Raw genomic sequence first — 24,607 nt, forward strand, 5'->3', positions numbered from 1 at the left:
ATAGATCTGCGACCTAGGAAAAAGAAAGGTATTTATCAACCCGCGATCCGGTTGTAAACTCTCTCTCTCAAACGGAATAGTATAATTAAGTCCGCTAATATGCCGATATCTGTATTTTCTTTGTTTATTATTAAAATTGATTTTTTGTTAGAACATATGGAGTCCGAGTGAGTCACTTCCTCGTCTCTCTCCTCATCTCTACTCCGAATCCAAGCGCTCACACGCTACCGCTAGCGAATTTTAGACTTAACGTCGCGATTTCCGAGTCCCTTAGAGACTCGGTGGTGTCATCCTGACAGGGCGCCAAAGAGGTGCCGACCCTACGGTCACAAATGGGTGCAATTAAATCTTTTTCCCAATCCTATGAAACCTTCCCTTAGACTTTGTTTCACATTTCAATGTGTTTTTCAAGAAACCTGTTAACATTTAATCTTTGTGGATGCTATCCAGATTTGTGTTCCTAGTTATTGTAAGGTTACCGATGTTGAGGGGAAATAAAGTCTATCTCGCGTCAGAATGAGCCTAAGGGAAACCGTGTATGTGGGTGGTGGCGAAGGAGGCAAATGAAGAACAAGTGTTTTACAAAAGAAAACCCGTTTATTTGTTCGAATTCATGCTTACATTGATATTGGACAATTCCAAATCTATATCTTATAGGGGGTCGATTGTATTAATTTATAATAATTATTTACTGGATCTTTTTGTACCTCATGTAATATTAGGTCATATGAATTATTTTCAATTCATCTCAAAAACCTCTGTTTATTAATGTTTCCACCTTTACCTCCATTTAATTCAAAGCTTTGTGTAGGTTTCTGCCCCATTCATTTACCTCTTCTAAACTTCCAATCAATTTCAACTGTACTGGAAAATGATCTGAGTCATCAAGGTTAAGCACCTTCATCATTAAACATCAATCAGTAAAAAATTCCAAACAAATAATATCTACTGCTGATTTACCAATATGTGATACAAAAGTATGTTCCACTGAAATATCATCAGTAACCATTAAATGGTAGCATTTAAAATAAACATATCATCCTCATCAACAAATTCCATAAAACTTTTCCATCTACATCAGTGTTTCTCAATGGGGGTGATATCTCCCCCACGTGGGCGTTTTTCCATGTTGAGGGGGCGATTAGTAACAATTTATATTTTGGGGGGCGAAAAACAATTTTCTCGGCGATATAGTAAAACATTATATTAAGAATAATTAGATATTTTATTCGTTATATCGTACAATAATTAAACAAATAACATTANTTTTTCAGTACAATTAAAAGATTTTTTGAATTATAGACATTAATATTTTAAAATTTTCTAAGATTACTTTGATTTACATAAGACTTCTCATACAGGCATTCCTTGACTTTAGGACATAATGCATTCCTAAAAATATGTACTGTACAAAAGTCAAACAATAGAATTGTATATTAAAAAGAATTTTGTTTCAGGAGAACTAAAAAGAAAGGTTAGGATAAGAAGTTTCTCTTATGAAGATAGAAAAGTGTTAACTTTTTTTACATAGAATATCATGAATAAAAAATTATTTTAAATGTTAAAATCATAGATTAAACAGAAAAACATGCAAAAAAATTTTCTTGCTATCAAAGCTGAAAGAAAGCATCATTACATGATAGCTAAAAGTTTTTGTTTGTCAACTGAAAATGTGTGAAAGTCCAAATTTGGCATACAAAAAGTGATTTAGATATAAAGTATTGGGGTATTAATGTACAAAAGAACAAATTGTCTGAAAATTAAGGAATGCTTGTAAATATCTTTCGTAATTATTAATAATTTTTACAAAATATTCTCCCATATAGGAACAAATTGCAAAAAGGAATAAAGTTGTATCTGACAGTGATGGTAAAGCTAGCGTAACAAGTAGTCACAAAAGAAAGAAACGTGGAAGATCAAAGAATAAAACAACAGTATGCTTTCACTATATATAATTTGATTTGTTTATTTACAAATTAAAGTTTTTCAAAAAGGCAATAAAATGTTTATAAGTTGATTATATGTTACATGCAAAGTATAATAAAACTATTGTTTATAATAACCATTGTTTTAAAATAGCTGATATTATAATTCTAAATTATATTACAATTTTTATAGAATTAGTATATGTGCTTTTTGACATGACTATATAACCAAAATTTCAATAGCAAACTAGGATGAGAACATAGAATGAATATGGAATATCTATTTTTGGTGGAATTTTTTAAAATATTACTTTAGGATTAAACTTATTTATTATCTTCTGATATACCAGGTTTTCTTAAATCCTTTTTAATGCTGTTAATTTAGCTGGATATTTGTGATTTTCAGATCACTCTTAAAAGGGTTTGTGATTTATGACTTTTGTGCCATATCTGAACTAACTCAAAATTAACAAAAAAGATCAGAGAACATATTCTTGAATTTGAATTTTCTAAACATTCTATTTGTGTGATAGCCTTATGCCAGGAAATAATAGGAGGTACAGTACACACTATACTACTCAAGTCTTTATGTATTGCTCCTTGTGTGTTCTGTTTTTCTCATATTATTTACTGGCATAAGGATTTTGCACAAATAGAACTTTTTGAAAATTGATATTCAAGGATATGTTCTGAATATTTTTCTTCTTGTTGTTTGAAGTTGTAACTGAAGAAGCCCAGTTGTATTGGGTGAAAGTACTCTTAAGAAGTGTATTTGTTTGTATTTCTCTCAACAAGAAATGAAATTTGTTTAATATTGCCATAACTTTCGGTTAGTTCATTCATTGTTATATTTGTACAATTTGTTTAGTGACACACTAGTAGTTGCTGAATATTATATTTGTAATTAATTATGCAATTAAAAACTTTTATGTCATTGCTTAGTTTATACAGAGAATTTGTTTAACTCCATACGTATTCTTTATTTTTATTATTTTTGTCTTATCCATATTTTCTAGAGATTTATATAAATATCTTTAAAATTTAGACATTTATTAAAAAATCATATCTTTTTAATACTATATTAAAAAGATATGATTTTTATTAACTTATTAATTTTAATGTGGCTGTCATAATCAAATATGAAAAAACTCAAGTGTCCACCATAAACATAGCAAAATTTATGTTGAAACTTCAATTGTTTTATTAATTTAAATAATTGATACAAATGTATAAAATGGTACAAAATACATTGATTTAAAGTGAAACAATTTGAGACAAATTATTTCATTCTGCTATATACTTTGTTATAATTTTATGTTTTACTTGCAGACCCCGCCATGCGTTGTTGTGGCTATTATAAATTTATAACACTTCCCCTGCAGGGGGAATATCGAAAAATTTCTTGTTAGTGTACATTCTGTTGACGTACCCTATTAAAACGCAATCAAAAACGCAAAAACCAGCATCTTAAATAGTATAAATAGAAGCAGAGTTCTTTACCGTAAACCTTAATCCTAACCATCTCCCTTCAGTGGGTTGAATTTTGACACGTATATTATATAAAAACACAAATTTTGAAGTGAAAGGGACGATACTGCGTAACTGTTTTATTGAAGGGAGCGACGATTCGTTAGAGGTTGAGAAACACTGATCTACATTAACAGTATTATCTTTAGATAATCTTATATAATTAACATTAGAATTTTTTTCTTTATATATAGAGTCCAAATTCTCTCCAATTCAGTCATTAAAATCTCTATCTATAATCCATAAATTTGTAATAATTGACCACACTGTAATAACTCTGGATTTCTTGGAAACATATTACTTTATCTATTAAAGGGGGAAATATACAATTATTATATCAATCTTTGAATCTCCCCAAGTTGACTCATACATCAATTAAGTATCTATTAAAGCAAAAACATAATTTTTCCCTATCTGATACTTTAACAACTCGCCAATGTGTTTCTTGATTAAACTAATAGTCCTCCAGATGCTCAACCGAATCTTCTATTTCTTTGAGCCTTCCCAAATAACACAATGTGTTATTGTTTTAAATATAACCTATCATCATCCTTCATTTTGACTATCCAAGTTTCTGAAAAACCAATATTAAAATGGTACTTTACATATTCTTTAAAAGTTCCCCTATAAAGTTTTTCCTGAATGTTTCAACATCCAATAGTCACTTTAGTTTTATCATTCCACTTGTTTATCTTCAAGGGGAGATTGTTCCTTAGGTTACTTGTATTATTCTGTTTATCTACATTTTTAACTTTTTTAAGCTCTAACACTATTTTCCACATTCTCCATTTTTTTTTTTTATCTTGACACGTTATTCGTTTAATGCCTTTTTCCAACCGTTTATTAATTCTGAAGAATTTATTTCTTTTCTGAAGAACAACTTAATTCAACCACTTTATCCAAATCCATATTATATGTAAACATTTTATTATGTTTTATATAATAATCTTATCTTAACAATACTTTATTTCCTTTTAATTTTTCTTGTTTAATTATTGGTTGGAGTTTTTACCTCCTTGGCCTTGATCTTTTACACAAATCTGCTATAAATATCATTTTTCCATTTCCTTATTATCTGAATTTGCTTTCTTTTTCCAAAGCTCTTTTAAAATTAAATTTCTAGTATACTGGGAATCTACTGAATTTTCACCATTGGTTTTATTTCATTTTTAGTCAAACAAATTAGGCTCTCAATCAAGCTATTTGATATGCCTCACTTTACATCTATAAACTGATTAACTTCCGATGAGTTAAATGGAAAATTTATAATTACATTATTTTTATTATCTCTTGTTAACCAATTTATCCAACTCAAATTCTAACATACATTTTATTTGACCATAACTCTTAGATATAGCTTCCATTTTTATTTACTCTCTGTAACAGTCTTGTTAATTCTCCTCAAAAAAACACATTTTCCTTCTTCAATGACTTAACTTCTGTCTTTATTTCTTGTAATTCTGCATTCAGCTGTAAAAAATTCTCCTAAATTAAGTCATATATGAATTTTAACATATACTGGAATTCTATCTCTAGATCTGGTTTGGAGTCCTTTAATGTATCAAAATATTCATATATTTTTGGATTTTTCAGACCCTCATGACTATCTTTACAATATTCCTCTTCCACTTGTTGAAATTCTTCACTCATTAAAATATCCAGTTGGTTCTTTTCTTTTTCCATTTCCTTGCATGGTCTCTGTCTCCTTTTTTGCATATCCACTAGAGATATTTGCCAAGGAAAATGAGGTAGGGGACCTGGATTAAGGTCAATTCCAGCACATATCAATCAATACATAACTAAATTCCAGGATACTCTATTTACAAATATTCAACTTGCTAGCTAAACCAATTTTTGTTATATTTTGGCTTTCTAATACACTAACAGCCAATATTTGATCTCCTTCCAAAGTTCACTCACACCTCCAGTATCTAAAACACATCTCAATTCTGTCAGTTAACATTCAGTGATAATATACTGTACATAATGATTATTGGTGGATTTTGTAATTAAAACATATTAATAAATAAATGTAATTATAATTTACAATTCTTATCAAGAAATGAATGTTAGATGCTATTAAATTGTAGTAGCATAATCTTTTTTATTTGAAATTAGATTTAAGTTTAAAATTTGTAAATTGAATTATCCTACTGTTCACTTCTATTTTTAATGTTTTAAAATTTAAAGAAACGAACAAAATTGTTTCGGTAATTAATATTACAAAATTATATTCAGAACATCTCAATGTAAAATTTTATTGTTGAATTGAATTTGGATTATATGAGTTCTAATGATATAAAATATTTCAAATCTATAACTTAAATTATAAAAAATTTAGAATGCTGTAGTAATAAGATACTTCACAAAGACAGCATATAAATTAAAGAAAAGAAGGCTGATTGGGCTATAATTTTCAAATTGCAGACCTATACATTCCCAATGTTGTCTGTCCATCTGACTGTCTCTCCTTTGTTGAGATCAGACTGATCCTTCCTTGAGAACAGAGTTAGATAGATGACTGGCATGACTCAGTTATTATCAGGAAAAGTATGATGTACAGGGGCAAGACTACTAAAATGCAGACCAGATATGGAGGGCTTGTGTAAGTTTGCCGACTTTAAGGGGAATACAGTTTATCTCACATCAGAATGAGCCTAAGGGAAACCGCATATGTGGGCAGTGGCGAAGGAGGCAAATGAAGAACAAGTGTTTTACAAGAGAAAACCCATTTATTTGTTTGAATTCATGCTTACATTGATATTGGACAATTCCAAAATCTCAGTGTTCCTATGAAATGGTGAGAGTTCGGGTGATCAGTCGTAGCCCGGGCGGATGAGAAAGATCGCTGGACGATGCAGATGTTCGGTATTAAGCTGCGGTGTCCTAGGTGATTGAAGGTGGCACAACACAATCGATAAAGCACATCTGTAGGCTTAATCCAGAGGAGACACTCCTTCGACCTTGAAGTTCCGATTTTTATAGTTTTTCCCCCACTATTCGCATTTCGGATTGGTCCTGTGTCCCATTCCTCGCTTCCCGATTGGTGTCTCCTTTGTCTCCAGGTGCAAGATGAAACCTTTTCGGGTCGCGGGAAAGGTCCGATTCGAGGTGTCCATCTGATACCTCTTTGTCGACTCTGCTCGGTGACTGTTTATAAAACAATAACACCTGCACTCAAAACTCAGGCCGTTGTTTACCATTTTTTTGACGTCTAAGAATTTAACGATCATTTTCATCTTTCATCTATCAAAAATTTCCCTGTTTTGTTTGAAAAGGTTTATCTCACCCAACATTTTATAGACTCGCAAGTCAATGATTTACCTATTTATGAGCGCTCGTGTTAGAGTTTGTCTTCCACTAAGACTTTGACAGATAGTTTGACACACTCTCGAACAGTTCCAAGTCTCGTTGTTTACATTTTGTGTCGCACAAGAATGTCACGATTTACTTGAGTTTGAACCTCATCTGGGAACCCAAACTTAGGGGCTGGAGACCCTGATCAACTATTTAGAAACTTCCAATCTGAACCAGAAATCATTTGATTTTTTAAATTAAAAGATGATTAAAAATTGCAGCCTGGCATTGTGATGATGTTACAATAAATAGTTGCTTGTTAAACTTAAATATGCATTAAATACAGATTTTATGTCTTTCAAACCTCTTATATAAAATCACTAAACATCATTGAAACTGGTCCCCTTTCAGTAATTTTTAAAGAAATTGGATTTTTAATCAAAAAGATATTGTATTTATTTACATTTTCTTATTTTTCATTATTAAAACTATTACAAAAAAATTTTTTTTGGAATCAAGAATTTTTTTAAAAAATAAGTAACAAATGTAAACATCATGAATTTAATTTTTAGTTTTAATTATTAAAATTTGTTAAAAATAAAACTTGCAAATGAATGTTTTTAAGTTTAATCTGAGCTCTTAAGCTCAGAAGATATATAAAGCAATCTGAACACACAACTTTTACAGTTCTTGCTTCATTCATTATCACTAGTTCCACTTAGTTTTCAATGAAAAATAAAGATTAATATTATATATACTGTATATATCAGCATTCCTTGCTAACTGCAATGGTTACATTCCAAAAAAAGCCATATTTAGTAAAACTGCAATTGTCAAAACAAAGGCGCACTATGGACAATAAGGCGTTAGGGAGTTTGAGTAATCAAAATATTATAATATTATAAAAAAAAGTTTTATAAAGTTTACATGAACTCAATTTTTGGAAAATTATTATTAAATACTATATATTATATGGCATGTATACATTCAAACCTCATTATTATGTTGTTGATTTATACAAAGTCTGTGCAAATTTATGCAAAGTAGATTTATGGTTCTGTGATTTATTTTTAACAGTTAAGTGATTAATTATTAAATTTAAAATAACTTATTTCATTTTACTTATATTAAAAGAAACACATTACTTCCAAAGCTATGGTCCAGCTTAAAATTGTTGAGTTTTATTTCTTATCCCATCTTATTCAATGTATAAGCATATTAGAAAAATTTTACCCCATTTGTTTGCTTAAGTGATTTTCAAATTTAACTCAGTTATGTCTTCCAAAGTTACTATCCTATGTTTGTACATCTACAATTCTATATGAACCATTAAAATTTAGCAAGTTGTTCTAATAATTTGAATTCAAATGTAGTTGCAGTAGAAATTTCATCAATGAAAATTCCATTGAGTTTTAACTCTATAATCCTTTTATCATCAGGTGTAGTATTTCAAACAGCCAAACAAATATTCATTGATTTAATAACATAAATTTATTATTCAATTTTCTTTTCTACATATGCATTTCGGGTTGACATAAAACCTCAGACTCTCTTCAGTGAATCTGTATGTGTTTTTTTTTATAAAGAACAACTAAAAGAATGTACAGATTCACTGAAGAGAGGTTGAAATTTTACATCAACCCAAAATGCATATACAGAAGAGAGAATTGAATAATAAATTTTTTGTTAATGAAGAAAAATTGCATTTAATTTAATGTTTTTGTTGTTGTTCAGTAAAATCAAAAACTATTTTAAAAAACTTAATGGTAATCAAAAATGATTATTTTTCTTATGATTTAATAAATTTTAACATAGCAAACTTTAGTTAATTTTAATAGTAGTTTTATGGGTCCATAGTATCAGAAATAATTGAGTTTTTTTAATATAAGTGAATCAAAACTTGCAAATTATTATAAAATTACATCTCAGATATTGCATTGACAAAATTCACTTGTTAATATTATCTGTGGTAGATGATATTTTCTGCCACAAGTTAAATATACCAGTTTTTCTTGATGACGAATGGCTAAATTGGGTAAGATAGGATTGCGTTGTTACACCAATGAGGATCTTAAAGGTTTATATTTTGAATTTAGGAAGTTTAAATATGTAGAAAAAGTATAATAGTTAAAATTAATAATATAGTTTGAAATGAAAAATCTTGTCTCACTAATTTATCCTACAATGATATAACTGATACAAATATACTCAAAATAATTTGAGTGACATGTTGACAAATGAAAGAAAATTTTATATTGAATGCTATTAAGTGGATATTACATAAAATGTAAAATCAAAAAAACCTAACAATAATTAAATAGAAAATTATAAATGTATAATAGATCATATTAAAGATTTTCAAGAGAAACTATGATTGCAACAATATGTGTGATTAGTGTGCAAAGTCTTTATGAGCACAGTGTTTTTGTGTTTATTCAGAAATTAACTTTTAAAACGATAGTAAAACTTAAGAAATGATTATAGCATTTTTAGAAAAATTGTTGAATATTATTTAATTTGTAGATAATATATTTTATGAAACATAACACATTATATCAATTTATTAATAATAAATGTTTTCAGACATTTGTACCATCTTCAAACATGCCTCCATTACCTCCATTTTCTTGTCATCATAAAAGAAATTGTATGCAGGTTAGTTTTTTTTGATAAACATTATTATTAAAGTAATAAATTCAGTTAAAATGAACAATTAATTAAAACACAAACTAATAGTTTTTGATATAAACCATAAATTTCTAAAACTTGTGACTGTAATACTTTAAGAGAAATAAAATAATAAAAAATAGGTAAAATATTGAAAAGGTTTAATTTTTTAATATCATTTCAGGGATATTCTATTTTATTATTTTTCATTAATCATTTTTTTCCAACATACATTAGAATTGTTACTCTAAATGTTAAAAATATTTTCTTTCATTAAAACAGTGTCACAGTATTAAATAAATTTTTTCTTTATTAAGTTATGTAATGAAAACTGACAGATATTACCTCAGATTGTTTTTATAGTAATATTTAATTCATTATACAGATTTTTAGTTCTCCTCCTATGAATTACATATCTAAATAAAGTGTTATTTATTCATCTGCATATTATGATTTCAAGAAAATATTTTTACATTACTGTGATTCTGAACAAAGTGATATAAAGACATGCAAAAATGGTTTTATTTGAACATTTTCTGTAATTGAAGATACTCAAAATAATAATAATAAAATAAATCTGATAATTTTTTAAACAAATTCTGATATTTCTTGATTACTATGTTATAAAATGACATAAAATGTATATACTTTTATTACTAAACACAAGTATATACCTTTTACATCATTTTGTAACAAATAATTAAGGAACTATCAATAATAATGAGATATATTGAAAGTCAGATTAAAATTTTTATGCAAAAGTTATATTTAGAATTTTTTAATATAGACATTTTAGTTCTGTAAGCTTATATTTTTCCTGAACTTTTTCATCTTTTCTTATAAGATCATGCATTGTGTAAATCAGAACTCAAATTTCCTGTTTTTCCAAAACTAGATCTTATTTAACAATCTTTTTTAAAAATAAAATAACAATAAAAGAGCCATTATTTTTAAATCAGCAGTAAATTAATTATACTTGACTAGTACTTTCAATTTAACAAGGAAAGATCCAAGTTTTGACAGCATGGATTTTGCTGAAATTTTATTACATCTCTCCCAATAATACACAATGGTGTTACTCATGCCAACAAGAAAGTACTTTATGAGAAATTGCTGTTTAAACTTTTATTTGTGCATTATATACATCAATTTCTGTAAACCACTTGCAACAAGTGGCATGGCTGAGTAAGGTACTGTACTAGATTAAAAAGCTTGATGTTGTGATTCAATTCTGCTTTTTTTTTTTTTTTCAAGTTTTTTCTATAATTTTTTTCTGAAGTGTGCAATCCAGTGAATTATTAGAAAATACATTTAGTCCAAAAATACAGTCAACCCCCTATAACACTGTTGATAATTCCGTTTTATATGAATTCCGTGTTGTACGAGTCACTTAGATTTTACACATATGTGAGCCGTTCACAGCCTGGCACACGTATGTATAAAATCTAAGTTACTCGTACAACATGGAATTCATATAAAATGGAATTATCAACAGTGTTATAGGGGGGTCGACTGTACTATTATGTAATTATTGTTGTCATCTGCATATTTTTAAACCAGTAAGTATAGGTTACTTACTTTCCTTTGACAATGGTAAATAATTGGTATTGTTGCAAAGATGTTACTTCCATCAAATGTGTTTGGTGTCAATTGGTACTTTGTTTCAAATGTTTTTTTTCAATAATTATCATCAAAATACAAATAAAAACTTATGAACAACATTCCAAGAGTAAGAATTAATGTAATTGTGAAATTATGTAACTTTATGCAATACATAAATTTGTTATGTAATTTTGAAATAATTGTTTTTTTTCATTGAAAATACTTTCCTCTGGCATAATTTAGGAATATGTGGATGATGATAATATTTACAATATAGTATTTATGGACCAAATATATTTTCTAACAATTCAGTGGATTGTATACTAAACAAAAAATTGTGGGAAAAACTTTGAAAAAAGCATAATTGAATCTATAACATTGAGCTTTTCACCTTGTGCTTTACTTACCTATCTGTGCCACTTGTTGCTGAGTTTTATTGATATAAGCCATGAGTATTGATATAGCATTTAATATATAACACTTACAGAAAAGTTTTAGTAATGATTTCTTGTAAAATACTGCTCATTGGCATAATTTACATTACTTTGTATTTTGGGAGGAGTGTACTAAGTGTATTAAAATTTCAGCAAAATTCAGGATGACAAAGCTACAAAGATTCCTGTTTGTAAGTACAAATCATTTATTTTAGTTGAAACAATCCAAAACTTTATGCTACTTAATCATTGTTTGAATTTTAAAACAGATTTTTTTTTTTATGAATGAAGAGGTGATTGACAGTGATCAATTTTTTATGATCATTTTTATATCTGTCATCTTTAAAATCATCATGGCCATTTTAAAAGCTCTCAAACTATTCAAATAAAATAAGCGAAAAAACATTATCACTATATATACTGAATTTTAATCAATTTAAATCAGTTGCTGCAAAAATTACTGGCATTTTAAACTTCAAGGAAAAATATTGTAAAATCAACAACATAATTTTGTTTACGTAAAACTGGACAATTGGGAACCTTTTTCGCTAATTCTTAACAGTTGAATTCACTCTTTGTCAATTACACTTATAAGTTTCTTCAAATTCTGATTTCCAAATAATCATGTTTTCACATGGGAATGAATTAAAACTTATGTCGGGCTCTGGGTAATTTTGGAATTTAATTCAAAAGCTTTTCTTACTGCTATTCATCTTTACTCCTGACAATACACAAGAACAATTCAAATGACCCAAATAAAATACTTTTGTTTTTAAACACCAGAAGGTGAGAATCTGGTAAAAAATGCAAATACACAGTTCACAATAATTATTGCAAAAACGAAAAGAATCCTTCCCTCGCACTTATAGGACGACCTAGGTTTTTGAAACAGTGAAAAATTAATAGAAACCTCATCTTATATGCGAATAAATATGGTGTATAGATTTTTCGGAATCTTTTATAATTGATAAGAGAAGAATGGTTTTAAAATATTTGTTAAACTATAATATTAATCATACATATTTTATTTCATATATATTTTGTAATATTTATTTTTTAATTATTGAAATTTTTTAAAGACAATACCTCCAATGCCTCCTCCTCCATTTCCCATTGAAGATAGTATTGTAAATGAAGATGAAGCTTTAGCATCTATGTTGATGTCATGGTATATGAGTGGGTATCATACAGGCTATTATCAGGTAATATTTTTCATTATTGATTTAATAAAAATATAGTTTTCGTAATTAAATATTTTATGATTTAAAAAAGGATCTTTTATCAGTAAATATATTGTAGTGTTATAATAATGAGTGTGGCTTTTTACTTTAGCTTTTTGTTTATATTTTATTGTCATAAGAAATTTAGAAACATTTTTCTTTCCAAATAGAATGCTGTTTTCTGAAATTTTTTTTATTTATTAGAAAATTAAAGTTGAAATACTTTAATTTTTTAATCATAAACAATGGATACATAATATTTTGTTCATAATGTGCATTGTAATATATTTTTTAAAATATCAAAGATAGAAAAGGTAACTTTTTAAGTGGTCAATGCAAACTGTTGATCTCGGGGAAACTAGTTCAGTATATAACATTATAGTATAGAGATTTGATTATGTATAGTAGATAATTAGAGAAATAACACCTCTTAAACAATCTCTTACTCCAGTTCTCTCATACATGTTACCCTGAATGTGTACTCTGCTGTTCTTCTGAATTTGTGTACTTTTATTGATAAAAGTATTAATATTTAATATAACATCCCGAACTGATTAAATATCCTTATTATTAAGAATTTGACAAATGAATGAAAAAGGAAAGCTTTAAGTATTAAGGAGAAGCTTGAAATAATAAAACATTGCAACTTTACAGTCTTTCAGACTATAAAGTTTTGAATGTTTTGCCATAAATCTGTTTTCCATAAGCATTGTTGTTTTTTTTTTGTACAGAATTTCATAATATAATTTTTAGGAATACTTATATTGCTTTACAGGAGAAACAACTACACTTCTCACCTAGAATCAGAAGCAGTGCAATAATTGAATATGATCATTTTAAATGCTATCAATGCTGAAAATGTTGTACTCAAAAAAAATCAGACAAAAAGAATGACAGACACCAAGAATTTCAATAAATAAAATAGGAAAAAATTGTCTGTTAGTGTTATTTCAATGACAGAACAAGCCGGCCAGATGGCCGAGCGGTGAAGGTGGCAGCCTACCACTCTGGGGAACCTGGGATCAAATCCAGACAGGTTGAAAAATCCCCAGGAAATTTTCAGGGGTGGTCTGTCCAGATATGTCGGGCCCATCCCTCAACACCCGGCTGTCCCATTGGGGCAGGGGCGCCGCTAGCTGTTTGAACGCCCGTGTGCAATACCGATTATGCCGCCCCCTGTTTAACTACGATTACCTATGCTGAGCTTGCCAGAAAGGCTCTTTGCTGCCCCCTGGACGTGCCGCTCGCGTGCGGTGCACGCCTTGCACACCCGCTTACGATGGCCCTGCATTGGGGAAACCCATAATGGGCTTGCTAAAATGAGGCCCTCTTAGTGCCCACAGGGTGGAAAGAGTTTTAAAAAAGAAAAAGTGACAAAACAAAAATAAAAGCATAATACAACTAAAAGTTTACAAGCACTTTCATTAAAATAAATTTAATATCTTCAAGTATACAAGTAGATATAACTAGGCTTGAGTACAAGTGTTTAAAAATGTTAATAAAACATTATGACAATATATTATTATAAGATAATTTATTTATTAACAAATTGTTATATAAGCTAGCTACTCTTACATATTTTAATATGTTTTCTCTATCTTCTTGCAAAAACTCTACGGAAAATAAGAACTGAACACTAAAGTAAGAAGAATATTATTGATTGAATTTGAGAGCATGAAATTGGAAAATCATATTTTGAAAAGAATATTTTTCAATGTTATATGTTAAACATGTTTTTAATATATTATATGAAACAGTTTATAAAATAATTAGAGTAGTTATATTCTTTTACATTTATATTTATCACCAATAATTTTTCTAAAAATTCTACATTATGGAAAATATTTTAACACTAGTAAACATAATTTCAATACCAATTTTATATGATTAATATAGCTACAGATACTGAAAAATATAGTTACATTAATTAAAGATTTATTATTATATTATACTGAAGAGGATATTCAAAATGTTTATATGATAAAATTATTGAAAACTTTTTATAGTTTGGTTAGATACTAAAATTGATAAGAAGTAATTTTTATGAGAGTTATATAAAGAAACATATATACAGTAAACTTTGAATATATGACAATGATAACTTACATAATATATTAGTTAATTATGAATCATTAGCTGAAGCTCAATAAACTAGAAAAGCAATATCTTTATATTACTATATAAATTTAATAGTGAAAAGTACTTTTGGTCAAAATACTTATCAATATTAGATAAACAGTAAAACCTTGTTAAGTTTAACTTTAAGTGGTATACAAATCCTGACTTTTGAGTAGTTTTGAGTCAGTGAGTTTGATACCTAATTTACTCAAAATTTTCTGTGGCCGTAAATTTCCTGTAATCAAGCTGTTTCTCAAGAATCCGTTCACAGAATGATTACAAACTTGTATACAATTTACAGTGCATTTGAACATGTTATCAAGACACCGCCCTTGTCTCAATCAGAATGCTGATCACATACTGTATCAGTAAAAGGATGTAAGGTTGTAATAGTATGGTGGTTTTTTTTTTTTTTTTAATCTTAATTGTCTATATTCACACAGAATATAAGAGAAAATGATCATTGTGGACCTATCAAAGGATAGAAGGTACATGGGAAAATTGGTGAGTTAAAAGTATTGACAATTTTGACTTTACTGTATTACATGGAAAATCCTACATGCCATGTCCTGAACCTGTTGGAAGCTTCTAATTATTGTAATTTTGAGTTAACATAGTTTTACTTAGCAAGGTTTTACTGCATATGCATTAAAAGAGGATGGTAGTTTGAAATGTTTGGGAACATGGGTCTAGAATACTAGTCCTGTCCTTTCATGCTAGAATGAGATAGCAGTTTATGCATTGTTTTAATGGGAAAGGATCTGATGATGATTTAGACTAGACCAAAAATTATTAAATTATATAAAAGTATTCAGTAAATATTTAATTTTTAAATTTTAAAACTTTTAATTTATGTAATTAATACATAATATTTATTTTATTCCAGGGACTTCGTCAATCCCAAATTAATCCATGCTCATCTAAATTAAACAAAAACTGTTCTTGTACTCATTAGCATCATTCATTTCAATAATCCTCAACAAATTTTTCATTAAAATAAAAAAAATTCGAATTATTGTGAAATATAAATGTCTTAACAACATACAGAATAAGAAATAATAATTAAAAATTTATTTTATCACTGAGACAAATTTTTTGAAAAAACCAAATTATTTCTATTTTACTACCATAAGAAAAAGAGAAGAAAAAACAAGAAACGAAATTAAATTCTGAGCTTTGAAACATTTAAAACTAAGATTTTTCTCATTTGATTATGGTACTGTTATTTTAACAGACAGAACATTTATTTGTAAATATTTTTGTTTTAATAATTAGAAAAGAAAATAACTAATTACACTTCTATAGTTGTATTTTTCAGTTCAGGAAAATTGTCTCTATATGGATTAGATTGTAAAATGAATAGTCTAGTCTCATTTGATTTTGTAGTTGCATTGAGTTTCAATGTAAAAAAAAAAAGATGACAAATCTGACTAAATACTAGCACAAACGTCATCAATTTGCTATTTAAGATGAATGGTGTTGGTTGAAATGTTCTACAGTAACACAAGCGATTCAATTACATATGAAAATAAACTCAGCACATTCTGCTTGTGTTGTCAATGCCTTTGTCATCTGTATAGAAGAAAAATTTAAACCTTGAGAATGAGTAAAGCTACACTAAAATTAAACACACCATTGTTTTTTGGGGAAGATTCTCCACCAATTTAATGTGTTACATGCCCATCTTCATACTTAAAACTTGGAGATGAACTCAAGATGACTCCCATGTTAGTGACATGACCTAACAGGTTTTCTCTTTTTCCTTATCATGTCAGGACATTAGATTACTGTTTGCCAATCTGTTTTTGTCTTATATGGATATTTCCACACTTGGACTATCTTGTATTTCTGACAAAAATTTATACAAAACCGTGTGTACCAAAATGTGCTACTAGAATTGGATATAATAAGAAAAAAGTGAAAAAAAAAATTAATTAAAAACTTTTAATCTTAAAAAGCAAAACCCAAAAATTTTGTTATAATTAAAATATTTTGTTTTATCATCATTCATTCTGTATATGTTCAAGAATAAATTTTTATTTTCTTCTTTGCATACGTACAATATTTTTTTTCAAATTAAATTAGTTATCAAAATATTTACATTTTAGGTTATATAAACTAGAAATACAGGAAATTCAAATTTTAAAATAAAAATAACTTTTGAAGTATAATTAAAAGTTAATAAAATTTCTGTAAATAATATGAAAATTACTATTACGATCTGTCAATTATTTTAATTTCTACATCAGATATCATCTGGAATTTTTTTTATAATCATTATTTTAAGCCTCTGTAAAAATGTAAGTTTATTTTAAAATACTTTAAGTATCTTGAAATTGCTTAAACATGGCATTAATAGGAGTTGAATTTCAATTCATAATCTATGACATAATGTTTTATAAATATCTCAATCATATAAAAAAAAAAAAACTTTCCATTGACACTCACTGTTTCTACATTTCACTGCATTAAAAATTATCAAATGACAACATAATAAATTAAAATAATTTCTTTACAATTGCTGTATTATTATTTATTAATTCACAGATCAAATTACAATCATATAATGTTATTCGTTCCAAAATTTCTGTTTCTCTGTAGATTTGTATTTGTTTTTGGGAGGTGAAGTAATGTTTAGACAAATGCAATATTTTTTAAGTTAACAGATAAATTTTAAACTTTATTCAAAGATGTTTTAATTCTTTGACTCCTTAATTTTATCAAGCTTATTAAAATAACAAACTTGTTTAAATCTTTTATTAAGTTTGATTATTCATATTAAAATCATTTGTAGTAGTATGTATATAAAAATATATATTCTGTTTTTAAAACTATTACGTATATTTGTATTCACCATAATCTTAAAGTAATTTTGTCTTAAAAATCTCAGTTTTTTCTTAACGTTTCAGTTAACTCATTTGTTTCACTAGCACTATACTATATGATGGCCTTTAAAAAAGGCTAAAAAATGTTTGTTTTGATGAGTAAACTGATGTTTTTGCTGATTTGAAAAAGGTTATAGTATTATTATAACAGTGTTTTTAATCAGAACAGAAGAAAATGATAGTTAAGCATCACTATGCTGTTTCAGCATTGAAATTAAAGATGAAAAGTTTCATAAGATAATGAAATATATTATCAATGTATGTGAGAATTTAACAATTATAACTCAAAAGGTAATTTTAGAGTTTAATTTTTTTTTTTTTTTTATAATTTCTAATATAATGAATGGAAATCCAATTAATGCATTTTATTTTTGGCATTAAACATTTATTTAAAACTTAATTTGATTGAGTACATACAACTAAACAGTTTTTAATAAGAAACTGTTGCTCATTAAAATTTTTTCCATACTTTATATTATTTATTAAATCTACAAAAACTTTAAATTTTCTGTAAGTACCATTTGTAATAAATCCTTAATCATTGCCATGATACTTTCACGAATGTTTATTATTATATGAAGTGAAGTGAAGCATTATAAAAAGAGATGAACATGACATCATTTTTCCAAATAAGGTTTTTGTTGATTGCTTAGTGTTTGGGTCATAAACCTTACTTCCATTGTTACAACTGCTGCAGGGTTCCAAGAATCCCATATATATATATATATATATTAAAAAGAAAAATTAGTTGAGTTTTTCACAGTCAATTAAAAAAAAAGCTTGGTTCTAGAACATTATCTTGTGATGACATTCAAGAATGGAAAAGGATTCAAACATAATTAGGAGATTTGAGAAAATGCTCATAAAAAATGTTTAAAGACTTACCAACCACATGCCTTTCTGGAGGGGGATCTTGTAGTCATATTAAACTAAAATAAATGTATATATATATATTTTTATACAATTGCATAAATCTACAAAGAATGTATAAATGTACAAAGAACCTCTGGCATATTTGATCTCTAGTTTTAATTCATACAAAGATGTGAATAGATAATGACATTTGAATTTATATTAAAGTTTATTCAGTTAAAGTTACAGTTCACCAAAAATATACAAACTATACAATACCAGGCTAGATTGATGGATTAGACATCATATGACCTCTCATGCCTAGTGTTGGTTATTGCTTGACATATGTGTTTCAACTATTGCTAAACCAACTATCAGTTAGTGATAGTTGGTTAATACCTGATTGAACATTTCAGGTAAAGAAAAACACCATATTTTTTGTACCAGTCTGCCTTGGATGCTGAAGATCTCGATTTTGGGAGAGAGAGTTTAACTAAAAGAAGAAAAATGTTTGTTGAACTAGATCTGCAGTAGAGATTTGAGTAAACATCTAACTAAAATCATTCTGATTTTAAAGTAAGTTGCTAAAGATATTTATCTAAACTTTTACTATAAAACTAGTTCAACAAATATTTCTGGCAAATATTAACAAAATTCTGTATTTTTCTGTGTAAGAACTGTTATGCACTAACAAAATGAAGACATACAAATCTATGAGTTTTCTATATTTTCCACAGAAAAAAGTGTCAGATTTTCATAATTTTAAAAACTTAAAGTAAAAAATTTAACTTATATAAGTCTCAGAATATTTATTTTTTTTGGAAATAGCTCCAATAAGATGAAAAATGGACAGTTTTTGAGTTGGGCATCTAACTTGTAAGATGTAAAAACAGTGTAATTCGGGCACATACTGTGATACACTGAATCTTTTTTGTTTCAAAATACAAAACAAAATATTCTACAAAGTTCCTTTTTGACTGTTTTCAACTTATAAGCAGACCTCCCGCAAGAAGGACACCAATGCATCACATAATGGAATGCATCTGCTTCACTGTATTGCATAATGATTTCTCCACAAGAAAAATCCAGATAATGTACCAAACATTGATAATGTTTTATGAAGCCCAAAATCTTTGTGTATAAATTATGCTTTAGCATCTTGCATGCTCTATAACTGAAAAACTGTCAATTTTTTGATTTTGTGCCTATGCATTCTGATTAGGACCACTACAACTATAAAATATCAAAGATTCGATGAAATCAACTTGGACTCATTTTCCAGTTTGTGCAAGGATCCTTTGTTTTATCATATAAAATGATTCAGAAGATTGTCTTATTTTGTTTTTAATGAAAGTTGAACAATAATAGAAAATTGTTTTTACCGTATTTTCACACAACAGCATATCATTATAAGTGAAAATTACTTGTTTTTGTATTTTTGAAACGTCCTGATTTGCTTGTTTTGGTTTATAAGAATACTGCACTACTAGGTCAATGTGAACTAAATGTAAAAGTATTGATACTGTCAACTAACTATTCAGTGACATGTCTATAGTAGCCATTATTAAAAATTTAAAAAAAAAAAATGCTTTGGTTATTTTTTTAAAATACTGGATCATTTTTACTTTGCACAACGTAGTGCTGATCTTGGTTAGTATCTAACTAAAAAATAACATCCATACTTTGAAAAGTATGGACATTGTTTCATTAGACTGGCAATATCATTCTTGATGCCATGTCTGTGTCTCTATATTTTGATATTTGACAAACCTTGTTGGTGTCTTGTTTTCGTCCCAGTATCATTTCATTAAATCACTCATATTTTGAATGCTTTCTTTTATAATCATTGACCTCTTTTTGCAATGTAGTGTTTTATAAATTATGGGATGAATAAAAACACAAAAAAAAATGGTTATTTCTATTCATTTCATGTAACTTTTTCAAATTTTAACTAATAATAGTGATAAAAGTCTAAGACCCAGCTCTGAGATAGACCTACTTGTACTGATTTGTTTTAGTGAGGACACTTCTCTATAGTGAAGCTATATGGAAAGTAAAAGGTCTACAGCAGATTGTACTGAAAAGTCTGTCAAATTAAAGAATATGGATATGTGGAGCTCTTTCTACAGAAGTCATCACAGACAAGATTTTTGGAGAGGTAAGGAATTTTACTTTACATATGGCAATGTTAGGAAACTCCCTGCCCCGTTACCAGCTCTTCAATATGTTTCAAAAACAGGTTTTCATGACGACTTTAGTGACCCGAATACTTTTTAAAAGCTATTCCATTTTTCAGTTTTCCAGATTATCTGAGCAACTGGAACCGTTTTGTAAAATCTCTGTTTTATTCCTGTGTAAGTTCTAACATATATAAGGCCTATTCTAGTTTCTGTTTACAACTAGAGAATTGAAAGAAAACAGATTTGGCTGAATAGAGACAGTAAGTCCTAACCTATGGGGTAAAAAGAAGAAACAATGAGGAATTACTTTGTATATTACCTACTAAAATTGTTAGAGGATAAGAGCAATTTTTAAGACAACTTAAAAGGTCACATAGGGAACATTATTGGAGTTACATAATTATTTAAACAAAAATGTTTCTATTCACTCCATTATATGGTATATTAAATGGGATTAAAATAATTTTAATTCAAAAACTAACTAGAGAATAATTTTCATTAAAATTAAGATTTATTTGTTTAGCAAAAAATTGCATTCCCAAAAATTAAAATACAATAAATTTCATTCCAATTCTTATTTGAACAAAATTAGAGAGAATCATTTAAATCAGTAATCCAAAGAAAGATTTTGGGATCAACAGAATATTTTAGAAGCCAAATAAAATGAATTTGTTTTACATAATCCACTTATCAGAATATTCATCTCATTACTTTTGGATTATTATTCAATAAGATAATTGCATAAATTAATAATTTGAATACAAAGGAAAGAAAATAAACTTTTCCCCATTGTTAAAAAAGAATTTCATAAGTGATTCTTTTATTATGATACGCACTCCAGTTTTATGACTTACGAGCTGAACTTTCTTCCAGCTTTTGATAATTTAGTTTTCCAATAATTTAATTTCCTAATATTTTTATTCTCTTTAATAAATACAAATCAGTTTAAAATTACCAAAAAATAATAAATTAAAAATTTTTTTCATTAAATAATTTTCTGAACAAATAGAGGAGGATCTTTTTATTACAAAAGAAGATTTGCATATAAATGATACATTTATTTATTGCACTCTATTCAAGTGAATGCATTCAAGTAACAAGAATTTTTACTTTTGATAGGCTACTGTAATGATACAAGTATTAGTAATTAAGACTGTTCCATCAAAAATTTGGATTTTATAAAATATACAAAATATAAATCCAATATTTATTAAATGGCAGTTTATTACTGTTTATAAGTTGAAAGAACTAAAGTAACCATCTTGTTAATCTTGTGTGCAATTTGTTATGTTTATTGTTATTTTCTATCAGTCTGTTTTTCTTCTGCTTTCTTTTGTTTTAATCTCATCATATCCGCATCTCTGAAATTAACAGTAATTAAAAATCATTATATTTTATATTAAATAAACAACATTAACATTTTAAATGTATGAATAAAAGAAAATGTGCAACAAGTATTGATCAACTTCAAAGTAATTAATTGATAGTTTAATATTTTCTTCCTATTTAACTTTTTCCCTACATACAGGTATACCTTGAGTTACATCGTTCTCGATTATAAGTTGTTTGTCAAAAAAATATATGGAAAAATAAAAATCAAGTTTAAGTCATCTTATTCAACTTTACATCTGTCCGCCACAAATATTGAAATCTTAATACCACTAGAAAAGTGTTAAAAGCACATAAAATCATATTAAAATACATACATTTACAGTAAATGTTTATATAATAATCATAAATTGTAGAGAATGAAATATGAAAACATCTGTGACTCTGTTGTCATCTTATTTAGCGGTCTTTAAGAGCTCAATATTGGCATTTTCCATGGTAGTTCCAATATCTACTGTTTGGCATTGTTGTTGGCACCACTTGTTATTGGTAAATTTAACATAAATTAGTTTATTTTTTACTATTGCAAAATAATTTTAATAACTGTATTTGTTATTTAACCTTACAAAATCATCTTATTTTATAATGTCTTAAAGTAAACCACATTCACAAATAAACAGTCTGCGATGTACTGTAAACATCGCCAAATTGTAAACGTGTATACAGTAATACGTTGACTTGCGCAAACCCGGAGTTATGTGATTTTCAAATCTCGTTGATTCGTCTTTTGTTTGAGCGCCACGCAACTCTCGATTACTCACTCCCCCACACTATTGTTTGGCTTACATGTTTGGAAGTGTCGCGCAGAATCGACACATAGCTACAATTTATTTTGTGTTATTTATTTCTGTGTTTGTTATATCTACGGAGACTCAAGAGACTCTATGTGGTGATTTCTTGTAACCGTGAACGAATCAAAAGACGAGATAAGATTAACGAGAACATTTATTAACTTGCATACATCCAACTTGGATTTTACACAAATTGCGAAATTATACCCCGATTTACGCAGTCATCAGTCGGTCTGACCTATCACGTAAGTTTGGGGTATTACTGTATTTACAAGTATGTACAGTACATACTTTACATGTATTCATAAATTTAGATTAGTTTTTAATATAGCACAGAAAAAAGTAAAATTTGTTTGTAAGCTTAAAATAGATTCTTATTAATCATATATTATTAAAAATGCATTTATAAATAAAATACCGAACTGAGAAGGGTTATTTGTGGTTTAGCCTAGTGACAAGTAAATTCGACTTACGTCATTTTTCAACTTAATTCTTCTCTCCTGGAACCAATTACTGACGTAAGGCGAGGTATACCTGTATTAATAAATGCTTCTTTTATGTTAAATACTTCACTATATATAAGGACAGTGAAGAATTTGATGTATTAGAAGCCTATGACTTTTTAATTGTGCTTTTTTATTTTTACTCTCATAAATAAAATCTAACACTAGTATCAATAATAAGATTGTCAGCAATCTTATGCTATTGAGCTATCATTATTACATATAAATTTTGTAATTTCTGGAATTACTACTCTGACATCTATTCTAATTAATCAGTTTTTTTGGATAATTGCAATCTACTGTACATTAAACACTTTTTACATTCCTAGAAAACACAGAGCATACTGAAACACTGGAGAACAACATATCTCAGACTTAACATAGATACATATTCATTTGTTTTAATATATAACAAATCTCTGGAAAATGTCATGCCTGAAATCTATTCAGGTTCTGTATAGCCTTAAACCCACTGTTCAATAGGTTAAACAACAATAAATATTCATAAAACATCAAACAATAGAACAACACAATACATATTATCTCATCTTACTTTTAAACAATTAAACCTACACAATGCTGATCTAGATTTAACATATTATTTGGTGACCACTAAAATATTTCAAAAACTTCATACTCTTTCCTGTGCTAATAAGTAAATTATAATTTGCAGTACTTAATGTCACAGGATAGCTAGAACATTACTACATTTCTAAGAATCAACTGCAGCATTTTTGTACAAAAGACACTGAAATCAGATGATCTGTATTTTGAAGTGTACAAATTCTACTCTCAATGTTGTCATTTCAAAGAAGAAGGCAAACAAAGAAGAATAATTTAATGTATTTTGAAGAAGTACAAGAAAGGCCTTCCAGTTGAAAGAAAGTCTGGATCTAGAAGGATCACATTCTTACAGCAATAGTCATCATTGCCTGTTAAAAGTTAATGATGGACTATTGATTCAACAAGTGCCTTCAAAATTTAAAGTATTAAAAAGTTTAATTTATAATAAGTACTGCATGACAATATCATCAAATATTGAGATAAAAAAATGTTCCTGCAAGGACTGACAAGCATATTTGGTTAGAAAAAACCAAATGCGGATGCCATGCTAGAAAATTTATTAATCATTCTTTCATCTTCAATGACAAATCATATTTCACTCTCACATTCAATGATTGGAGGAAACTCTGTTTTATTCAAGTAATGTCAGGTCA

The 24,607-nt window shown here is 27.7% G+C and overlaps 1 protein-coding gene across 2 annotated transcripts in view; it reads left to right on the forward strand.

Moving 5' to 3' along the window:
* LOC111631478 (survival motor neuron protein-like) overlaps positions 1-15,870 on the forward strand; it is a 39,767-nt gene extending 23,897 nt beyond the window's left edge. Inside the window, exons 7-9 of one of the 2 annotated variants that reach the window (XM_023375723.1) lie at positions 9,333-9,404; positions 12,532-12,654; positions 15,677-15,870. In XM_023375723.1, the coding sequence (XP_023231491.1) occupies positions 9,333-9,404; positions 12,532-12,654; positions 15,677-15,745 (264 nt within the window). In that variant the 3' untranslated portion in view covers positions 15,746-15,870. The remainder of the gene's footprint in view (positions 1-9,332; positions 9,405-12,531; positions 12,655-15,676) is intronic. The other variant, XM_023375724.1, reaches the window with a different exon arrangement.
* The last annotated feature ends 8,737 nt before the right edge of the window (positions 15,871-24,607 follow it).

Source organism: Centruroides sculpturatus, unplaced genomic scaffold (assembly GCF_000671375.1).
Source record: "Centruroides sculpturatus isolate CEXI.00-Female unplaced genomic scaffold, Cexi_2.0 scaffold519, whole genome shotgun sequence".
In the NCBI taxonomy this organism is placed as follows: Eukaryota; Metazoa; Arthropoda; class Arachnida; order Scorpiones; family Buthidae; genus Centruroides; species Centruroides sculpturatus.